This window comes from Geotrypetes seraphini, chromosome 8 (assembly GCF_902459505.1).
Source record: "Geotrypetes seraphini chromosome 8, aGeoSer1.1, whole genome shotgun sequence".
In the NCBI taxonomy this organism is placed as follows: domain Eukaryota; kingdom Metazoa; phylum Chordata; class Amphibia; order Gymnophiona; family Dermophiidae; genus Geotrypetes; species Geotrypetes seraphini.
Genome location: NC_047091.1, coordinates 158,092,822 through 158,110,521, shown reverse-complemented (window position 1 = coordinate 158,110,521; position 17,700 = coordinate 158,092,822). Strand labels below are relative to the sequence as shown.

At 42.1% G+C, this 17,700-nt stretch overlaps 1 protein-coding gene across 3 annotated transcripts in view; it reads right to left on the bottom strand.

Moving 5' to 3' along the window:
• Positions 1-12,993: 12,993 nt before the first annotated feature.
• IFT81 (intraflagellar transport 81) overlaps positions 12,994-17,700 on the bottom strand; it is a 218,056-nt gene continuing 213,349 nt past the window's right edge. For all 3 annotated transcript variants that reach the window (XM_033955237.1, XM_033955239.1, XM_033955241.1), the window contains one exon: positions 12,994-13,417. In XM_033955237.1, the coding sequence (XP_033811128.1) occupies positions 13,235-13,417 (183 nt within the window). In that variant the 3' untranslated portion in view covers positions 12,994-13,234. The remainder of the gene's footprint in view (positions 13,418-17,700) is intronic.

Here is a 17,700-nt window from a genome sequence, read left to right as displayed (position 1 = left end):
CTGGAATCCTATCAGGTTTTCAGGATTTCTCCAATGAATATGCACGAGATCTATTTGCATGCACTGCTTTCATTGTATGCTAATAGATCTCTTGCATATTCATTGGGGAAATCCTGAAAACCTGATTGGATTCCAGCCCTCGAGGACCAGAGTTGCCCAACCAAGCTTTGGACAAGTTCCTGAAGGAAAGTCCACAGACTGATATTGAGACAGACATGGTAGCGGTCACTATTTGCCCTGGGATCAGTAGCACGGGATGCAGCTACTATTTGGGTTTCTGCTAGGTAGCTTTGACCTGAATTGGCTACTATTGGAAACGGAACACGACTAAATGGACCCTGGGCTGACTCAGTAGAGCTATTCTTATGACTGACTTGCAAAAGGTACAAGCTAACTGGGTTTTGTGGGTACAGCTGATTGGCCTTGTTGGATGGTGAGGGCTAGCTCATGCAAGGGAGACTGAGTGGTGGAGGTTGGCTGCAGTGATAGCCGATTTAAGGGAGGAGGAAGATAGGTGGAGAGGGTAAAAGAGACAGAGATGACAGGGAAAAAGAGAAAGAATGAGACTGGATGTTAGAGAGGGGAGAGGGACTGCTGCTTATATTTTTTGCCAGGAACCTGTAGGGGAGAGTTAAGATTCTGTTTAGGAACACAGCCTCAGTAAATCAGGTTCTGAAGAGCTACAATAGATCTCAGAAGCCTCTTCCCCATAACCCAAGGTCATCTGCCATCCTGAGCGAACCTTTAGTCATGCCTCTGCACTCCCCTCGCCATTACCAAAAGGTAAATCAAAGCCCTGCCCAGTGTTGTAGTGAGGGTAGGAGGTGCCCTCCCTGCACCCTCCTCTCCACCTCCCCCCCTGCTCCTTCTGCGCCAACCCCTCCGCACTTTCCTTTCTGCCCCCCTGCTACACTCTTTCCCGTCCTTTCCACCCCATAACTTTTTAAATCTTCGCCAGTACAAGCAGCGTCTCTGGTCCGCTGCTTGCACTAGTGTTCTGACATCACTTCCTGGCTCTGTGACCCGGAAGTGATTTCAGAGGGAATCAGGCCTGCGTAAGCAGCAGGCTAGAGCAGTTGCTCACACTGGCGAAGATTTTAAAGAGGTACGGGGTGACAAAGGGAGGGTGTGAGCGAGCGTGGTAGGACCCCCATTGAGACAGCGTCTGGGGCGGTACACCCCACCCCCCTTTCTATGCCACTGGCTTTTCCTGCTATGTCCAGCATCTTTCCTTCCTTACCCCTCCTCACGCTATCCAGCATATTTTTCTTTATCCCTTCCCCCCCCAGTGTCCAGCACCTGTCTTCCATTCCCTCCAACCTCCCTCTCCCTGAGGCATTCAGTGGCTTCCATTCTCTTTTCTAGCTCTCCATGGTAGAACTGTTGAGGCAGTCAGTATGTGTGGAAAAGGACTTACCACTGCCGGCGCAGGGGCTCTGAGCATCTCTGCATGCTGCAGGACTGCCAGGTACCACCCCCTCTGAAACAGGAAGTTCAGAGGGGGTAAGGGACCCAGCAATACCTTGAACATATGTGGATGCTCAAGATCCTGCACCAGAAGTGATGAGTCTTTTCTAAATATGCTGACTGCCATTCCTGCCAATTGTGCGGCCCTGGGCAAATACCTAGACTAACTAATGGCTGGGCCAGCCCTGCCTGCTTGTCAACTTCAGTGGAAACAACCAAGGGGGGGGGTGCAGGTGGGGTGGGAGTGGCGATCTCAGCTGCTGGATCCTAAGTTTTTGGGCTGGCTGCTAAATCCAAAAGAAAAGCTGTGAAGGCCTGCAAATCACATCATAAGTCATCATAAAAACCAGAGAACATGACAGGAGGCTTCAGCTGCAAAGCTGGGCTAATATACCATAAAGCCTTTCCAATCTCAGCCTTTACTGTCACAACCTTTGTAAATAAGGGTCCTCTGGACAACTGGTTTTCTTGTCATAGTCATGTTTCAGATAGCCTAGCACTTCTATTTGGCGATATTAAAAGTAAAACATGCCTTGCATCTAACCTGTAGTAGTTTTTAAACAGAGAAGACCCTACTTAGGAACATAAGAATTGTTGCTGCTGGGTCAGACCAGTGGTCCATCGTGCCCAGCAGTCCGCTCATGTGGTGGCCCTCAGGTCAAAGACCAGTGCTGTAAATGAGTCCAGCCTCACCTGCGTACGTTCCAGTTTAGCAGGAACTTGTCCAATTTTGTCTAGAATCCCTGGAGGATGTTTTCCCTTATAACAGACTGCGGAGGAGTGTTCCAGTTTTCTACCACTCTCTGAGTGAAGAAGAACTTCCTTACATTTGTACGGAATCTATCCCCTTTTAACTTTAGAGAGTGCCTTCTCGTTCTCCCTACCTTGGAGAGGGTGAACAACCTGTCTTTATCTAATAAGTCTATTCCCTTCAGTATCTTGAATTTTTCGATCATGTCCCCTCTCAGTCTCCTCTTTTCTTTAATTCTTTATTCATTTTATATTTTCATCAAGTGTACAGAAAGAAATAACAGATTAACTTAATACATCACTTGAGATATCACAAAATTTTCCCAAATAAAATTTATCCCCTTCCCATCCACCCTTCAATCAATAATTAGTATATACAATATAATAAAATCATTCATTCTTTTCATAATCAATAATAAAAAATCAAAATCCCATCCCCCTCCCCCTCCCCAATCTTACAATTATATGCATTCAGGGAAAAATGATAACTAATCGTTACAATAATTTATCAATGGCCCCCACACATCCTTAAACTTATTAAAATATCCTTTTAGAACAGCTAACGCCCTTTCCATTTTATATATGTGACATACTGAATTCCACCAAAAACTATAATTCAATCTTTTCCAATCTTTCCAATTATATGTTATTTGTTGAATGGCAACTCCTGTCAGAATCAGTAAAAGTTTATTATTTTTAGAAGATATTTGGCTCTTAGCTCTCATAGACATGCCAAACAAAACTGTATCAAGGGAGAAGAGGCCCAGTTTCTCTAATCTTTCACTGTACGGCAACTCCTCCAGCCCCTTAACCATTTTAGTCGCTCTTCTCTGGACCCTTTCGAGTAGTACCGTGTCCTTCTTTCATGTATGGCAACCAGTGCTGGACGCAGTACTCCAGGTGAGGGCGCACCATGGCCCGGTACAGCAGCATGATAACCTTCTCCAATCTGTTCGTGATCCCCTTCTTTATCATTTCTAGTTCACCCTTTTTGCCGCCGCCGCCACGCATTGCGCGGACAGCTTCATCAACTTGTCGATCAGAACTCCCAAGTCTCTTTCCTGGGATGTCTCTCCAAGTACCGCCCCGGACATCCTGTATTCGTGCATGAGATTTTTGTTACCGACATGCATCACTTTACACTTATCCACGTTGAACCTCATTTGCCATGTAGGTGCCCATTTCTCGAGCTTATGTCACATTGCAGATCTTTGCAATCCCCCTGTGTCTTCACTACTCTGAATAACTTCGTATCGTCTGCAAATCTAATCACCTCACTCGTCGTACCACTGTCCAGATCATTTATAAAGATGTTGAAGAGCACAATTCCAAGCACCGAGCCCTGCGGCACCCCACTGGTGATGCTCTTCCAGTCCCAGTATTGTCCATTTATCCCCACTCTCTGTTTCCTATGCTCCAGCCAGTTTTTAATCCACGTATTTCACCCTCGATTCCATAGCTCGCAATTTTCCGAAGTAGTCGTTCATGCGGAACCTTGTCAAACGCCTTCTGAAAATCCAGATATACAATGTGCCTGTTTAGCTTTCAAGATCCTACATGTCTTCCTCCCTCCTGTTATCCCACTCTTCTGGAACTCCTCTAACCCTAATTCCACTAGATCTTCCCAAAAACTGAAACTATCATTCCCCTCTGCAAAAGGTATATCCCGCGTAGGAAAACTAGGAACATCCCTCCCCTTTAGAACCACAGAACTCTGGAACAACCTCACATCCCCGCTCAGAATTTCAAGCTCCCTCCAATCTTTCCGCAAACACCTGAAAACTTGGCTCTTTTCAAAAATCTAACACCTCCCGCTCTTTGTTACCCTGTCCCTCTTTATCTTCCTAGCTCCTTTCCTATAACCCTTCATTGTAGCTCCTTTTCAATCTAACCCTGTAAACCGTGCTGAGCTCTACGCTTGTGGAGATGGCACGGTATACAAACCTAAGGTTTAGTTTTAGTTTAGTTGTCCTTTTCTATCTGCTTGTTTACTCCCTCAAAGAAGTGCAGCAAGTTCATCAAACAAGATCTGCCTTTGCTGAAACCATGCTGACTGGTCCTCATCAGACTGTGTCCGTCAAGGTGATCAATGATATGGTCCTTTATCTGCGCCTCTACCATCTTTCCTGGTACCGAGGTCAGACTCACTGGTCTGTAGTTTCCCAGATCTCCCCTTGAACCTTTTATGAAGATCGGCGTAACATTCGCCACCTTCCAGTCTTCCGGGAATTGTGAAGAGTAGAGGAAGGCAGCATGGATAGTCACATGACCAGAGACCACCTGCTCATATGCTTCACCTCCTGGAAAGATCCAGCTGGCAAACTTCTGTGTAACTAACAGGAAAGGGTGGGCCAGGACGAAAACAGCTATTGGGGGCCCTTATGAGCTTGGGACTTAAAGAAATCATCCCACTGACTGCCCACCTACAATCTACCCTAGTTGTAAATATTTGTGACAGAATAAGGAAAGAACACCAGCCACATTTCTGAAGCACAGAGCTCTGGCACTTAACCTTGCTGTTTAAACTCGAAGCTTAATGTGTCATATTTCTCTTGTGATCTGGACAGGTGGCAGTCCCCTCACAAAGACTCTGCCAGTATTACCACTGTCCTCATTTAGACTTTACATCAAGACCGAGCAAGTCCTTGCTTGAAATCAAACTTCTGATGTTAGTAACCAAAGGCAAATTTTAAGAGTTTCTTTTAAATAAAAATGTTTAAATACTTCTTTTAAATAAAAATGTTCAAACAGTCCAGAAATGGCTACCAAGTCATTTGCAAAGAAAATATACAGCATACATAGATATATATTTACAGAGGAAGTATTTTAAATAGTATGTCTTAAACAATTAGAGCTGCTAATATATATTACAGCTGAGCAAAAGCATAATTTTGCTTTCTAAGTGTTTTGCTATTTGTATGTATTCTTAATGTTTGAAGAATATATTCAGTAGATTCAGTGAAGTCCTAAATTGGAAGAGCAGCTCAGTCCAAGGTCACTTCTGTCGTTTCCAAAAATATCTTGAAACAAACACAAGAGGGACATTTCATTTGAATGCTATCAAGATACACAGTTTCAATCTAATTCGTAAAGAAGTGGGAGAATAGAAGTCGGACATTTGTTTGACTTGGCCAAATTAAAGCAAACGAGTCCCTTTAAAAGCTGAAAATATCTTCAAATTTGAGCACAGGCTTTTTCTTCCACAAACTTCAGACTGTGGCTGGCTATTTAATCTGGCTTTTTTTTTTTTTTTTTTAGCAAGAATAATTTTCTAGCCCCTTTGTCCCCCCAAAAAAAGTTTGTTCTCTGTAAATACTCTATCATATATTGTGTCTAAACTGTTTCATGGTGCTTTCTTCTTGCTAATCCTACCATACCAGATGACATTTGTACTAAATATTTCCAGTGGTATTCACACATTACATCATCTTTTAGAGTGAGCTGCTTTCTGGTGCAAGTATTAACTGCTCCTATCTAATACTGTTGAAGGTGCATCCTAATGGATAGAGAGCAAAAGAAAAAGGAACCTCAGAGTTCAAATCCTTACCCTATCTGAGTAGATGTACACTACTTTGATAGCTTTTGTGCTTGCAGGCAAATATAAGAAATGAAAAATAAAAACCCCTGAGGTCCTGCTCTGGAGAGATCCAAAATTATAAATTATCATCAACCCCAAACCCAAAATTACCTTTAGCAAAAAAATGACAAGTAAACTTAAATGAACAGTTTCATTACTGTACAGAACACCAGAATGCCTTTCAGTAAGATTTCTCTTATTTTGGCATTCCGACTTCACATTCCAGGAGTTTTTATTTTTTGGGGGGAGGGGTTAAACTGTTGTACACTCCATAGCCTGCAGATGAACTATGATATGTTAAAGTTGCTATCCCCAAGTGGTCCTGTCCCCTCCATATTGTGATCAAAGAGGATCGTATAAACACCCCCCTCCCCCCATCTGCAGGCAAGATTCAAATTGTAGAGCAAAAGGAAATGAAACTGTGGAGTTAGGAGAGGGGACAGAAGCAGCATAGAAGTGGGGCTGGATTATTTATTGAGCTTCTATATCGCTACTAATGACTGGGGAGTCAATTCAATGCGGTCTACATGAGCCTCTGCAAAGGCGTTACAAAACATGAACTTCTGTAAAAAGTGTTATGATACATTAGCTTCTGTAGAGATGTTACCATCAGTTGTGAGGTGGTACAATACATGGGCTATATACTAAAATACCCAGAGCTCTGTGGTGGTGTTACAGAGTTAATACAGGCATGATTATGCCATAATCCATCATCCTACTTATATGCACATGTTTATACCAAATCAATTGTCCTATGTATATACACATGTAATACGAGGTTTACTATTGCATCTAAATGCAGGTTCCCTCGAACCTCTTCCCTGTAGGTTATCTGGAGTACAATAGTCTGAAAATAAATGATGAACTGTATTCTAGTTTGTTACCCCCCAAATTAAAAAACTCTGCCTGCTGGGAAAGGTACTTCTTAGAGTTTGCAGAAACCAGGTGAAGCCTGGAGGAGCCCTCATCCTGCCCACTGCTAAATCCTTCCAGCTTCTGGCCCCGATTGTAGAGCTTCCTTAAATCTGTCCTCAGGAGCCAACAACCAGTCTTGTTCCCAGGAGTCCCAGAATGAATATGCATGAGAGAAACCTGCACACACAGGAAACCCAATATATGAGGGTTAATCAAAAAGTAAAGGCAAAATACATTTAACATCTTTAATAGACATAACTGTGAGCAATTGAACATATCAGTTTTTCCACATAGTCCACATGCAAGACAACGCATTTGTTGCATCATTCAACTAGCTTCTGCATTCCTGAAGTGATGTTTTTCAGCTATTCCCAAAGCCAGATGAGCACTGTTTCCTTTACTTCATCATCACAGGTGAATCTGCGACCTTGCAGTATCTCCTTCAGTGGACTGAAGATATGATAATCACTAGGTGCCAGATCTGGGCTGTAAGGAGAATGTGGAAGATGTTCGAACCCAAGATGTTGCACTGTTTCTTCTGTCGCTGCTACTGTATGTAGGGCAACATTCCTCTTCTCCTGATGTGAATTGCAAGTTTAAGTTCATTTTGCAACAATGCATAGCAATTTTCACTGTTTCACCATTTGCCCTTGCACTTGGAAATGTGCCAGAATAGGCCCTTCATGTCCCAAAAGAAGGTTAACATGATTTTCTTGGACAAGGGCTGACGTTTGAATTTCTTCTTCGCTGGAGAAGATGGATGTCTCCATTCCATGCTTTGCTTTATGCACTCCAAGTCGTAGTGATGCACCCGACAAGTTTACCAAGTTTATTGCTAAAAGATCTCAGGGTCTTTCCATGCCAATTTCTGCTTTATTTATATTTAACTGATATGATCCCTCTCTTTTCCCTCTTGTTTTTAACCTTAATTGTTCTCTTTTCTTTTAAAATTGTATTTCTCCCTACCATCCTGTTGTTTCCATATAAGTGTTGTCGTGTCACTAATAAGTTTGTTAATTGTTTCTCATTTTAATTTTTTAACTGCTAAACGCTTAGAATGTATGATTTGCGTTTTATCAAATTTTAGTAAAACTTGAAACTTGATTTGATATACCGCCTGGCCACATGTCTTGTTGCTGGCAACAGTTCTCTCCACAATACTCGGATCTTCTTCAAATCATCTCAGGAACTGTGTCACAACCTTCACATGCTGTTGCTTGTGCAGATCAGTAAGCTCTTTGGGAATTCATCATGCGCAGCCTTTCCTGTATCCCAAGTTATCATGCATTATGACAAATGCAAAGCCATAGCTGATATCCATATTTGTAGTCAATTGAGATACTGTTATCCGTCAAGTCTTCTCTAATCAAGGCATATACCCTGTCAATGTGTGCACGATGTTGATGGGTGACAGGAACGACCTTCGTCCGTTACAACTGTTCTTCCCACTTTAAACCTTTTTACCCACTCATAAACCTTTCATTGATTCATGGTTCTGTGTCCATACTGAGTCAATATCCGATGGTGAGCTTTCACTTCCTCTGCCCAAAATGCACTACTGCACATTGCTCTTCGGTGGTGTAATCTTGCAATGGAGCATCCATGTTTCTGACTTTGTGGTTCAAAACAACGGTGAAGGTGGCCTCTGGTGCTCAGTCTCTTTATTATATAATCAAGACTTGACACGATTGTGTTTTGGCTTAGAGGGCCTGCCTCGGGAGTCTGGATATTGATCGAAAAGATGTCAAGTAGTATAACAGAAAATCAATGCCTGTGGAATTTGTATAACCTTATTTTATTGGACATTTTAGTAGAAACGATGATATCAATGTAATTGACTGACGTTCTGCTTTGAAACTATTTGATGATCACTACTTCCCAGGTGGGCACGCACTCAAACATTAATTTAATTATTTCTATACCATTTAATATCCTAAGTGGTTTACAGAATGGAAAAGGTCAAAAACAGACGAAAACTGGAATAAGCATAAACAACATCAATGCAGGTGCCATAAGGCGGTAAAAGGAGCCAAAAGAGACTACGAGGAAAAAATAGCCAAGGAGGCAAAAAACTTCAAGCTGTTCTTTCGATACATTAAGGGGGAACGACCTGCGAAGGAAGCGGTGGTGCCGTTGGATGATCATGGAATAAAGGGAGTACTAAAGGAAGATAAAGAAATCGCTGAAAAACTGAACACATTTTTTGGGCCTGTATTTACTGAAGAGGATATGCGTAACATACTGGAACCCATCAGGTTCTTATGTTGGAAATGAAGACTGGAAACTGACAGGGCTGATGGTGATTCTGGAAGAGGTATACAGACAGATTGATAGGCTAAAGAGCGACAAATCCTTGGCACCGGATGGCATCCATCCGAGGGTCATCAAGGAACTGAAAGGGACTATAACTGAATTGCTTCAACTAATAGCCAACCTGTCAATCAAATCGGGGAAGATTCCGGAAGATTGGAAGGTGGCAAATGTTACGCCGATCTTCAAAAAGGGTTCAAGGGGAGATCCGGGAAACTACAGACCGGTGAGTCTGACCTCGGTACCAGGAAAGATGGTAGAGGCGCTGATAAAGGACCGCATCATTGATTTGATCAACTTGACGGACACGGTCTGATGAGGACCAGCCAGCATGGCTTCAGCAAAGGCAGATCTTGTCTGACAAACTTGCTGCACTTCTTCGAGGGGGTAAACAGGCGGATAGACAAGGGTGATCCAGTTGACATTGTTTATCTGGATTTTCAGAAGGCGTTCGACAAGGTTCCACATGAACGACTACTTTGGAAGATTGCGAGTCATGTAATCAAGGGTGAAATACTCATGTGGATCAAAAACTGGCTGGAGCATAGGAAACAGAGAGTGGGGATAAATGGACAATACTCGGACTGGAAGAGTGTCACCTGTGCTTGGACCTGTGCTCTTCAACATCTTTATAAATGATCTGGAAATTGGTACGACGAGCGAGGTGATTAAATTTGCAGACAATACTAAGCTATTCAGAGTAGTGAAGATGCAAGAGGATTACGATGATCTGCAACACACTCTCCCCATTTGTGAGGACCAGATCCAATATCGCTTTTTCCCTTGTGGGTTCCGTCATCATTTGTCTGAGCAGAGCTCTTGAAAAGCATCCACAATCTCCCTATTTCTTTCCGATTCCACAGACGGAACATTCCAGTCCGCATCCGGCAGGTTGAAATCTCCCAACAGCAGAACCTCCTCTTTCCTTCCAAACTTTTGGATATCCACAATCAGATCCTTATCAATTTGCTGCGATTGAGTCGGAGGTCTGTAGACTACACCCACGTAGATAGAAGTTCCATCTTCTCTTTTCAGAGCGATCCATATTGCTTCTTCCTTTCTCCAGGTCCCTTGCATTTCAGTTGCTTGGATATCGATCTTTACATAGAGTGCTACTCCTACACCTTTTTGACCATCTCTGTCCTTCCTAAAAAGATTATATCATGGCAAGTTTGCATCCCATCCATGGGATTCACTGAACTATGTCTCTGTGATAGCAACAATATCCAGGTCTGCCTCTAACATCAGGGCTTATCGACCATGAACTTTGTTTCTTAGACTGTAAGCATTTGTGGTCATTGTTTTCCAGCTATTTTTCAGTGGTAATCTCTTTTGCATAGTTTTTTGTTTTGTTTCGCTTCCCGTTGCAATGCTAAAAAGTGAGTTGCTAATATTTTTTATGTTGCATAAGAACATAAGCAATACCTGTGCTGGGTCAGACCTGAGGTCCATTGTGCCCAGCAGTCCACTCATGCGGCAGCCCAACAGGTCCAGGACCTGTGCAGTAATCCTCTATCTATACCTCTCTATCCCCTTTTCCAGAAGGAAATTGTCCAATCCTTTCTTGAATCCCAGTACCATACTCTGCCCTATTACGCTCTCTGGAAGCGCATTCCAGGTGTCCACCATACCTTTGGGTAAAGAAGAACTTCGTAGCATTCGTTTTGAATCTGTCCCCTTTTAACTTTTCCGAATGCCCTCTTGTTCTTTTATTATTCGAAAGTTTGAAGAATCTGTCCCTCTCTACTCTCTCTATGCCCTTCATGATCTTATTACCATCACATCTTGTCTTTTGCTGGAGGTGGCTTCTATAATTGTCCTTCATACATACACCACCCCACCTTCTAGTTTAAACACCTAGAAACATTTTTTCTAAATTTCTCTGCAAGGATTCTTTTTCCTGCTCTAGTAAGATGTAGCCCATCAGTACAATATAGCTTCTTGTCCTTCTATGTATTTCCCCATCCTCCTATGTACCTAAAGCCTTCTTGATGACACCAGGCATTGACCAACCTATTGAAATCCTCTGTGTTAACTCTTTCCTCTCCCTGTCCATATGTAGGCGGTACTTCTGAGAAAGCTACAGTCTTTACAAAAGGTTTTAAGCCCTCCCCTAGCTCCCAAAAAGCTTTCTTCGCTGCAAGTGGGAAGTCAGATCATTTGTTCCCAAATGGATAAATGGGTGCTCTTCAATGATCTCCAACAGACCTTACTAACATTTACCTAAGACAATTTCCACTTCATTCTGTACATGGCGCCCAAAGTTAGGCACATGCCTATAGAATAGAGCCAGTTACATGTGTAAATTAATTAGCTAATTGGCATTTAATTTGTGCTAAATATCAGTACTTGGCCTTAAACGCTAATTAGTATGTGCATATGTTAAACTGCTTTACACCCCCAGTTTATAAATAATGCACCTAATTTCTATGCTGTGCCAACTCCAAAGGAGATGTGAACCTGGAAGGGGCACGGCAGGGTTAGGGGAATGCCAAGCAATTAGGCACGGTATTGTAGAATCAGATGAGTTGGAAAAAGATGTAGAAACAGGGGTGGGGGAATGCCTAAGATGGCCACCAATGCAGGATTGGCAGGCAAGCCCCTGCTGCTATTCCAATTAGGACATTGCTAGGCTGTATTCCAATTGATGATGGGAAAGAGGAGAGGAAAAGGAAGAAGTTTTACTTCCTTACTGAGTACCCCAATGACATCACAGACTTCGATGCTACAGTAGCTGGACCCATTCCAGGTCTAGGAGCAACCGGAGAACCTCTTGCTGTTCTGAAAACCAAGTGGAGACTCAAGAGGGTAGAGCAGAGGTTTTAGCCCTTCACCAGTATCATCAGATAGTCTCAATGTATCTGAAATACAGGAAACACCTTTGGAATCAGTATAAGAATGAGTTACTCATGTCATTTGCCTTTGAGGAAGGCAACTAAAATGGATGATGGTCTATGACTGTCATAAGGCATATAGGGACAGACAAAGATCTCAATACATATACTTTGGAGGAAAGGTGGGAGAGGGGAGATAGGTATTTAAACGTCTATCATATGTGGCATAAATACATGAGGCAAGTCTCTTTCAATTGAAAGGAAACGCCAGAGTAAGAGGGCATAGAATGAGGTTAAGAGATGACAGGCTTGAATAATCTAAGGGAATACTTTTTTTTACAGAAAGGGTGGTAGATGCGTGGAATAGTCTCCCAGTAGAGATGTTTGAATTTAAGAAAGCATGGGACAGGCATATGGGATCTCTTAGAGGGAGGAAGAGATAATGATTATTGTGGATGGGCTGACTGGAAGGTCCACTTGGCCTTTATCTGCCGTTTCTATGTTTCTACAAGTCTGATAAGAATAATGTTCTAAATTTGTATTGTAAGCATCATATGGTTATATTTCTAGGGAAAAGGGTTTGTGGTTTTCTAGATATATGTAAAAATATAAAACAAAGCAGTATGGTAAAAAGTTTTTAACAATGTTTAAATTCATTTACTGATAGAAAAGTCACCTGCCTGGATATGGCTACAATTTGGCTTGTGTCTGCTTCAGGGGCATATGATATTACCTTGAAAAGGAGTCTCAAATTTAACTGTGAAGATTTCAAACATCCAGCAATAAGATCTAATTGGTTCCTTTCTGCAATTTTAAAGAATCTATCGAGCAAATGGACATTCCCATGTGGCTCACAGAACAATTTTTTAAGCAGAATTCATGCTTAGTGCCTATAATTTTGGCATGTAATTTTAGGCATTATATATATAAAAAGGATAAAAGATCTGCTTCACCAGTACAGAATGTGTGTTCCTTGCAATATCCTTGGAATGCATGTGGAGAACTTCCGCACTTGATACTCCTTACCATTAGAAAAACAGAAGGCAATGGCACCGGACAAGAACCCCAACCACCAAATGAGGTCAAAGCTGTCTCTCAGGTTAAAAACAAGACAAATTCAAAGAATATACAACACATCTGATCAACTAAAATGGGTAATTTATTTTAAACTTTTTCCAAAAAATTACATATAGATTTTCTTTGGAAATTACCAATGCAAAAATCAATAACATTAAGAAAAACATATTAAAAATATTTTATATTGGTGGGAAATACTATTCTATAGAAGAGATAAATACAAAAGCCTGACTAACAGTTGTAATGAACAAATCAACATATTTCTCTGAACATGTAATGAATAAACTCAACTTGGAAAACCAATTTACAGAACAAGTCGTTCTTCTCCATCTTCCTGTATCACTTGTCCTATGGAATTCTGGTTCTGTTGTTTGATAAAACACTGCTTTTTACACTCCATAAGCTGTTCAAAGTCACGCCACATCTTAGCCTGTTTCATGTTTTGGCCATGGCTCTCGCGCACCGATTTTTGTTTCTCTCGCAGTTTCTGTAGTTAGGCATTAAGAAAAACCCCACATTACATAAAATAAGGTTATTGTGGAATGTTTTTACTAAATTCAGCCTTTGTACATTTTAAATGCCATTTCTTTCCTTTTTTTTTTTAGGGCTCCTTTTATGAAGCCACGTTAGTGGCTTTATCGCATGCACATTTTTAGTGCGCGCTAACCCCCGTGCTAGCTGAAAAACTACTGTCTGCTCAAGAGGAGGTGGTAGAGGCTAGCGCGTGCTATTATGCGCCTTAAACCGCTAATGCGGCTTTGTAAAAGGAGCCCTTAATATTCTTTATTTAAAACTTACAATAAGTGCAACAGCAGATATAACATTTTAAATTCAGATACAACACTTAGGGGTCCTTTTATCAAGCCGCGCTAGCGGGGTTAGCGCGTCGGACATTTCATTAAGCGCTAACCCCCGCAGCTGGCTAAAAAACTAACGCCTGCTCAATGCAGGCGTTAGCGGCTAGCACGGCAGGCGGTTTAATGCGCGGTATTCTGCACGTTAAATTCTGATATGGATTTTAACAGAATATTAAGGGGTCCTTTTATCAAGCTGTGGTAGGGGTTTATCTCCCCCTCCTCCCTAATCAATAAGTCTTTAAATCCAAAAAACCAAACACGTATAATAATCCCCATTCCTTTCTACCTTACTTTAATAATCAGACCAAAATACCCTTCCCCCAACTCCCCCACCTTGGACATGCATACTTAAGGAAAAAATAATATTCAATCATTACAATATTTTGTTAATGGCCCCCAAATATCTTGAAATTTTCTAAAATGCCATTTCTTTCCATCACTTAAACAACTTATCCTAATTTATATTTTATTTCTTGCAATTAGTTTTTTGGCCTGGCAATTTTTCCCTACTCCTTTTGGGCTTCTATTTCAATCAGAGCTGTCCAGTTGTTACTATGGTATTTTCCGTGCACAACTACCAAGAGCTTTTCCTATAGTTTTAATTTCCTTCTCCCTCCCGTATAGCGCCGTTAAGGCAGCAACAGTCCTCAGTAAGAATCATAGAACATGGCTTTCTCCAGAACCCAAATATACAAACATCTAAGTATGGCCACCAAATGTCATCACTGCATGACAACAAATTCTTTCTCCTGGGGCTTGACTGCAGTTTCTAGACCCCCCTACTCCCAACTGTAACTGACCTAGATTGTAATATGATATAGCTCCTACTCATCTGAAGATGCTGTAGTGCAGAGTCAGTGGTTACAGGTCTCCAGGGAAATGGAGTACCCCAGTCATCACATAAAAGGACTTTGTGTGAGTGAGATTCGGTGTGAACGTGCCACCATTCTATAAAGATGGGGTGCCAATTTACAGAAACAAAATTCTATGTTTTGACATTGTTTCAAATCATTGAACCATATCCACGTCATTCTCTTCTTGGCTGGGCTGAGAACTTTTTAGCACCTCCTTGTATAACTACTGTATACAAGTATATTTAGCATCATTCAGATTTTTATCTTGACTGGCCCATGTATTGCCATAAAGAGTAGTTTTCAGCTTTCTGCAATGATTTAGAAGAGAGCCAGAAAAGTATTATATTAAACTTTTTCCAGTGATAAAAGGAGACCAAAATATTTAGTGCACAGTTTGGCCACGACATTTCGTTATCTGATCTCTTCATCTGGAGAGAATCCCCACTTCCACAGTCTACTTCTACAGGCAGTCTCCGGGTTAAGAACAGGTTCCATTTTTTAAACCGGTCTTAAGTTGAATTTGTATATAACTCAGATCCTAGTATTCTCCCATCTTCTCCACATCCTTGAGGCCCCTCTTGCATCCCTTTCCATCCATCCCACTCCACCATCATATCTCCATCATTACTCCCTCTCATCTCTCTCTTCCCCATTCATCTCTACCTCACTCCTCTCCCACCACCATGTCCAATAATTCTCTCTCCCTCCCTATGCCCAACAATTCAACTCTTTCTTCATCTCACCATGTGCACCTTCTCTCTTTCCTTCTCTCTGAAACCCAAGTAGAGAATGACACGGTGATAAAATTCATCACCGTTCCCGTCCCCGTGGATAACCGCGGTAAACCATCTTCATGTCATTCTTTAAGGAGAGAGGGAAGAATCAGAGTATGAATGGCCACAACCACTGACCCTCAAGCTTTGCTTTGAAGAATGCTGGTGTAGAAGGACTGAGGCTGAAATAGACACTAAAAAATGACATGGGATTATTTCCCGCGATTATCCGCAGGCACGGGAATGGTAACAGTGATGAATTTTGTCACCGTGTTATTCTCTACACCCAAGCCACCCTTTCTATTCTCTCCCAACCTCAGCATCTCCTTTCCCTCCCTCCCTCCATTCTTCCATCCTATGGCTCATGCTCCCCTCCCTCCCTCCATTCTGTTCCAAGTTCATCCCCCTCTTCCTTCCATCCTTTGTCCGAAGCTTGTGCTCCTTCCCTCCAGAGTCCCAATGCACCCCTCTCTCTCTCCCTCCATTCTATGCCAAGTACGTGCCTCCCTCCGATGGGTTTTACATTCTGGCCGGCTCCCTCCTCCTTCTAGCCGCAGTCGTTTCTCTGCCCAGCAGCGGCTCCTACGCGCATCCCACTGAGTCGGAAGTCTTCCCTTTGTGTAGAGAAACAACTGCGGTTGGAGGGAGGCACATACTTGGGGCACAGAACAGAGGGAGAGAGGGGCGTGTTGGAACACCCAAGGTACAGCAGGACCCCCATTCGTAAGTACGAGTCCAACGAAAGTCGGATGTTCATAAAACGGGGACTGCTTGTATAAGTAAATGCAAGACAGAGTATGTGATAACATGCAGGATTTCACTCTGCCTCTGCTGTGGCCCAGGGCTATGATAAAGACTTTAGTTACTATAAATACTATGAAAAAACAATAAAAATCTTGGAAATTCTAAATGACCACAGTTGTATTGCTTCTTCCTGTATGCAGGGCTGAATATGCTGTTTCTAGATTTAATTAGGTAGTACCATCACTCTTCTAATCATCTTAGGCCTTATCTCTCCTGAAACTGCAAGAGACCCACCTCCCTCCATAGACCTACAAGTAAACAAAGTTGGAAATCCGCAGTTCTAGCAATTGTGAAGAAAAAAAGGGAGGGGGCACAATCATCCATCCACACAATCTCTTAAACCTCTCTTCTAAGGTTACAAGTCAAGTACGTGAATAACCCGTACTTTATAACCAACAGCATGACTGAAAAAAGAATGACTGTACTATTAATATTAAAAAAATATACTGTTTTGTTTGTTGCTAAGTATGACCGTGCAGTACCAAGATGTAACAGAGAAAGGCAACTCAAAGATTAAGGTCATCTTTCTACTATACTTTTCCCATGATATCCTGAATACTTTCTTTAAATACACACGAATGGCATTTCTGAATATGGATCTAAAAACAAAGGTGCCGTAACAGATTGAGAAGTATCTAGAGTCAGTAGAATACAGCAGGCAAAGCAGCACAGATTTGCTTTAGGGAGGATATACCAAACAAATCTGATACATTTCTTTGACTGGTTGGCCAAGGAATTAGATTAGGGCGAGCGCTGAACATGGAATACAGCCAACCTTCTGCCACTGTTCTACACAGGAGGCTTATAAATCAGCTGAGCAGCCTAGGGGTATCCTAGGATAGTAAAGTGAGAGGCCAACCTAATAAGGGCAACCATCCTCCTCCAGATACTGGTAATGTTAATCCAGACAGTAAAGTACTAGCACCTCCTGAGATGCAGTTAATTTTCTCATAATGCGTTTGCCAAGTGTTTAGTGCATGTTGCTAATAGGTAATATACAAGAATTCACACAACCTTAAAGTACATGCATTGAAATAACTGCTTATGTGCAAAAACTTAGTACCAACAGAGCTTTCCATTTACAAATTTAAGTGCATTTTGGTACCGGAATGGGACGAATCATTGTAGCCAATTCATCTTAGGATGTTTCATTGCAGCCACAATGAACTGGCCCTGATGAATTGTCCCATTCCGAGAAGGGACGGGGCATAGGGAAGAGAGGGAAGGTAGAATTTTTTTTTTTGGGGGGGGGGTTATAACTGGCTGTGCTGAATCATCTGCAATGAATTGTCCTAGACCTCTTTCCTGTGCCTCATCCCCTCTCGGAATGGGACAATTCATTGATGCTGCAATGAAAAATCCTGTGATAAATTGTCTGCTTGAATTGTCTTATTCCACAGGAAAGAGAGAGGGAGGGTAGAATGGGGGGGAGGGGTATAGCCACCCAAAACGCTGAATTACGCAGACAAAGAATTTTGGAAG